General features: G+C 32.3%; 1 protein-coding gene across 1 annotated transcript; it reads right to left on the bottom strand.

Annotated features, from left to right (window-relative positions):
• Positions 1–844: 844 nt before the first annotated feature.
• Positions 845–1786, bottom strand: LOC124103287 (olfactory receptor 2B11-like). Its single transcript, XM_046459829.1, has one exon. The coding sequence runs from the start codon at positions 1784–1786 to the stop codon at positions 845–847; it is 942 nt and encodes a 313-aa protein (XP_046315785.1).
• Positions 1787–5940: the final 4154 nt, after the last annotated feature.

Below are 5940 nucleotides of genomic sequence, written 5' to 3'. Positions count from 1 at the left end.
TGCACATAAATGTTTCTAGCGTGAGGTCATTATTATAACTTCCTATTCTCTTACTCATTCAAAAGACTCATTATATTTGAAGGAACATTAAAAAACTGATACCAGAATCTTTAACTCTTAATTCTACTCATTTAATTTTAATAAACTAATGATAAATTCTGTGATTTAAAATACTCTACACTTATTAATATAATGCATTTTAAAAGATGCAATAGCATTTTCATAAATTGAGATTGACAAACTTGTAAGATTCAAGATTCTTTCAAAGCATAAGTATTTCACATAGAATGCAGTGTAGATAGGCTTTCCACTGAGACTCAGACAAAACTTGCTGAAAATGAGAAAAGTTCTCAGGTGTTACTGACAAAAGCCTTTTGAGGAATGTTTACCACAATATTTTTTAAATGATTGAATTGAACTTGTGAATGTGTATTTTATATTGATAATTTTTAAAATTTCTTATTTGTTTTAATTAGTTATACATGACAGTAGGATGCATTTATGCACTTTGATATATCATACATATACGGGAAATAATTTCTAATTTTTCTGAGTGTACATATTGCAGAATCATACTGGTAATATTTTTAAACTACTTAAAACTGTTATTATTTCATTATGCAGGAGTCAAAATTGATCTATTTTAATATTTTTTCCAAAAATGGAGCATCCATACTGGTGAGTGTTACATGAACATGTCCTTGCCTAATATGATTAGAAATGTAATAAGTATGACATGTATTCCAAGATGAACACAATGAGATTAGTGAGACAAGAATGAGTTGTTAGAGCAATTCACATAAACTTGCTTAATTGTTAAATAATCTTATTTGATATCTATGAACTATGACTTAGAACTAAAAACACTTCTTACCAGCTTGCACAATGCCCCCTTCACATCCTTATTCCTCAAGGTGTAGATGAAGGGGTTGAGTGTAGGAGTCACCATTCCATAGAAGAGAGCCATAAACTTTGGCTGATCTCTTGAGATGGAAGAGGGGGGCTGAAGGTACATGCTAATGGCTGGACCATAAAACAAGAAAACCACAATGAGATGAGAAGAACATGTCCCAAAGGCCTTTTTTCTTCCTTCAGAAGACTTGATCTTAAATACAGAACTCCCAATGCTAGCATAGGAAGCAAGAATTAAACACAGAGGAACAGCTAACATAAAAATGCATACCACAGACAGTATGAGCTCATTAGCTTCCTTTTCACCACAGGCCATCTTTATCAGAACTGGAATCTCACATAATAAGTGATCCAGTTTATTAATGCCACACAGTGGCAACTGCAGTGTAAGAGTGGCTTCTAAGAAAGCATAGGCCATTCCACCCAGCCACACAATGGATACTAGTAAGATGCATATGTGCTGATTCATGATGAGGGTGTAGTGCAGAGGTCTGCAGATGGCCACGTAGCGATCAAAAGACATAATGGCCAGGAGCAGACATTCTGTGCCCCCCATTATGCTAAAGAAATAAAGCTGAACTATACACCCAATATAGCTGATTGTTTTCTTAGAGCTACCCAAATTAAACAGCATCTGAGGGACAAAGCTTGTTGTGTAACACATGTCTAAAAAGGAGAGGTTAGTGAGGAAGAAATACATGGGGCTGTGGAGATGGGGGTCTAACTTGGACACCACTATGATGATGATGTTTCCCATCATAGCCATGGGGTACGTTATCAGAAGAATTACAAATAAAGGAAGCTGTAGCCAAGGATGGTTTGCAAAGCCTAGTAGAATGAATTCATCAGGGTGGCTTTCATTAATTAGTATCATTATCTTCAACTTTTTCACATATAGGAGGATAGTAACAAAGTAGGTGAAATTAAAAAGAATGATAAAACAATTATGCATTGACTACTTGATCATAGAAGACAAAGTACCACGAGATATGGGAGAAATAATATAAAGGGTCAAGCACCAGATAAATATCATTTCTCTTTATGACACCATAAATTAAAGAAATGTCAACAAGCAAGCCAACCATTCTGTGAGTGAGTTTCCTCCTCTGTATTTTAAGGCTAACAGTAATTATCTCCTAGAGTTCTAATGAGGAGTAAATAAAAAATAGAAGTGACTGTTTTGGAAACTCTAAAATTATGACTTTCAAACTGTCTTGCATAAAAATCAGCTGAGGAGGTTGTTAAAAATGAAAGTTTTTTTTTAATTTTATCTTCAATAGTTGTTAGATGCAAGAAGCCAAGGTGCCAAATGGTTCATTTTCAAAAGCATTGGTAAAAGGCATTACTGAAATATTAACAGCTGAAGGGTTGAGTCAGCAATAGAAGGGAGAGTGAAACCTGATGCTATTAAAGTCGTTAATAGTCCAGCCCAATTGTCAGTGAAATAATTAATCATCTACATTGAGAATAAAAAGACTGTAGTATTTAACAAACTGTTAGGTATATGTAATTGAGCAGAAAGTATAGATGCTTTTGTTGTGATATTATTGCTGTTTAAATGGAGTCTATGTTGCCCAGGCTGGTCTTGAAATTGTGTGTTCAAGTGATGTTCCCACTTCAGCCTCCCAAGTATCCAGGGCTACAGCTCCATACCATCATGACTGGTTTAACTATTTTTAATATCAGTGTTCTGAATTATCAAATGAGGGAGTTGAGCTACAGTGACATTTCCCCTCAAACTCAAGAATTTTGCTTTTGTGTAATTTTCTCTTGCATAACTACCTAGATCAAACTTAGGTAAATTGATCTTTTAATGCTAAATTATTTAATTTTTCATTTTGTAGGTTGGTTGGTACCGTTTTTATGATTTTAAACATTTGTCAGTGACCTATCGACTATACAGCTACAAATACATTTTTTAACTCCAAGTAACTACAGTCAAGAAAGTTGTCAATATCCCAATTCAGACCTCTGAATTGAATGTCTGCAGACTTATTCAAATCCACAAGTTATTTTACATTTTTAGTACATACATACATTGTTTTTCACTGAAAGATACATTTAGAGCAACAAAATCCACAAATTAAAAAAAAATAGGATTTTGAGAAAGATTAATTAGGTAATGCAAGTTTTTTATATATAGTTTCTTTCTTTTAGTGGTGAAGTATGCTTTATGAAATCCACAATCTTCTTTGAGATGGAGGAGATTCGGGTAGGAAGTAAAGATAGTATCCCAGTGACAAAATTGTAAGTTACTCCAGAGTCAATCAGTAGTTAAAGCTCCCAGATTGCATTCTCAAGGTTACAAATCAGTTGTAATATTCTCTGTCATGAAATCCTTAAGGCCAACCTGTGAAGTATTACAGAAAGCTATTCAGAGATAAGAAGTGGATGTTGCCCTTTGTTTTCCTCATCTAGAAGTGTGTGATTTCAATAAAATACTTTCAATTAATCCTTAATGAGCCTTCTGTGCCAAGCACTCCAATAAACTTATGCCATTAAATCATTTAGTACCTAACCCCAACCTTATGGCATCAGAAAAATTGTATATGTATATCTTAAGATGTTATTAATCATTCATTTCTGGAGTCTGCTAATGACTGGAGAGGTTCTAAAGACCAAAATGTCATCAGTGCCTTAAATTAGAAAGTGATATATCAAGTCTACATGCTTAGAGTTTCAAGATTATGTGAAAACATCTGTACTCTTGCGATGTTTCCTGAGTAAGTGTGGCTTCTGCACTTTATTTGAGCTTGACATCATTCAAAATGTTATATGAGCATGAGGACTTTAGAAATACTTGAAAAAAAGATTTTAGGTTAAGAAATATATCATAAACTTCCACATTGTACATGAGATATTTAAAGAGCATTGTATAAACCAATTAATTCTTAAATATTCTAAAAATTGGATTATACTCACATTAACAATTGCACTATAAAATACCAACCTACTCATTTAACATTGTTATATTCACCTTTGATCTTTTTCTTCTGTAGACCATAATTAAATTTTTAAAGAGTGGGGTTGGGGTGGTGGCTCAGTGGTAGAGTGCTTGCCTAGCATGCTTGAGGCACTGCATTCGATCCTCAGACCCACATAAAAATAAACTAATGTATCCATCTAAAACTAAAGATATATAAATAAATAAATATTTTTTAAAAAATTTTAAACAGTCATGTTAGATTTGATCTTCCATTATATGTTCCATAATTATCTCTCTCCAATAATGGTATTCATTCTAATATGCTTATAGCAATTTTGTCAAATTTGTATTATTTGATACTTTCTTCATATTATTTGCCTTAGTTTCATTTTGTTTGTGAATTCCAATCACGACTGTAAAAGACAAAATTACACCAAATTTAGTTATATATCTAATTGGTTTTTATTTGCAATTCATGAACTAGGGCAGCTTCCATTCCTAACAAGCAGTACCATGAGTTTGACAAAGTAGAAACAAGAAAACCAAACCAAAAAACATCATCAATTAACATCTGGGACTGCAGGGGGTTTTTTGTTTTGTTTTGTTTTTGAAAAGGTTAAAGCAGAGGTGACTTATTTTTTATGTTGCCTCATGTGAACAGGAATATCCTGATTTTAGGGGTAAGGTATCTGTGTTGTTTCCTTAGAGCTTCAGTTTGATGGTGTGGCATCTAGCATGAGTGTCTGCACTTTGATTTAATCTTGTCTGTTGAATCCTACTGCAGGAGCTTAGTTCAAAATACTGGATAGTTCCCTATACATATAAGCTGTCATTTTGTTTGTTATTTAATGTTATTTATCAATCAATGTTATTTAATCCAAAGTATATTTAAGCTCTAAAATTCTTTCACTCTCTCATCTTTTACATGACATTCTTATGATATTTCAATAGTTTTAGCTCTTGGATTACATTGACTCTTGAATCTTCTACTTCCAGAGAATTTTTTTTTTTTTTGCCACTATTTCACTCTACAGGGATCTATTTATCCACGAATTAAAAAGTGCCAAATGTCATCCTTAGAGTCACTACTCATGTTTTTATTCTAGTTTTTTTCTTATATAATTTTTATCACATTTTATTTAAATTTGTAGAACTTTTTAGCTTTCTATATTAATTTCATAAAGAAATTATTTTTATCTGATGCAAAAGTACTAAGGTAAAACACACAAATCAAATCCAAGAGATTTTCACCATGGGTTAAAAAATGTTTCATGTGACACATTCACTTGATTGAATGAAGGCTTCATACTTCATTCAGGTATTTAACATCTGTCAGTTGCTTAACTGAAATTTAAATGCCTTTAAGTTTGGTCTATATGACAGACAGATTACAAAGAGAAATTTAGTTGTTATCTGGATCACTGAACTATGTATTTCTACAGAGTTGATAACAGAGTTAGAAAAACTCTGAAATGATGTGCTCTCTTTCTATATATATTACTCACAACAATCTATATATATTCCAAATATCTCTGAGAACACATGACTTTTTTTAAGATGTCTGTTTACTTACCTCATGTTGATAAATATTTAGCAGAAGCAAATCATTATAATTTTTTAAGTTTTCAGAAAAAAATGGAAAAACTAATACACAAATGAGTATTTAAAAGTTTTAAATTTTAGTTTTTCAGTCAATACAAGAATTAGAAAAAAATATGGATTATGGAAGCAATAATGGAAAATATCAAGCATGCTTCATAGGCATGCTATATGTATGCTATTCCTGAGACCTCCTGGGCATTATTTACACAGACCATTCATTTATCTTTCTCCCAGAAGAGTTAGCACAGAACGTTCCTTGGGACAGAATTCTTTATGGATTCTATATACAATTAGTTACCTACAAAACTAAGCTTGGTAGCAATTTTAGATGTGTTCTAAAATAAAATTAGTGTAAAATATGTGGGCAATTTGAGTTTAAGTAGCATAGAGTTGTCCCTTGATATTCATGGAGAATTGTTTCCAGGACTCCTAAAGAACAGCAAAATCTGTATTATCAAGCTTCTTATTTTTTTAAAAAAATGACATAACATTTGCACATA

Source organism: Marmota monax, unplaced genomic scaffold, assembly GCF_021218885.2.
Source record: "Marmota monax isolate L192 unplaced genomic scaffold, Marmota_monax_Labrador192_F-V1.1 WCK01_AAM20220418_F8-fsc00280, whole genome shotgun sequence".
NCBI classification, from domain to species: Eukaryota; Metazoa; Chordata; class Mammalia; order Rodentia; family Sciuridae; genus Marmota; species Marmota monax.
The sequence above is the reverse complement of the archived record's forward strand: the minus strand, read 5'-3'. Positions and strand labels throughout refer to the sequence as shown.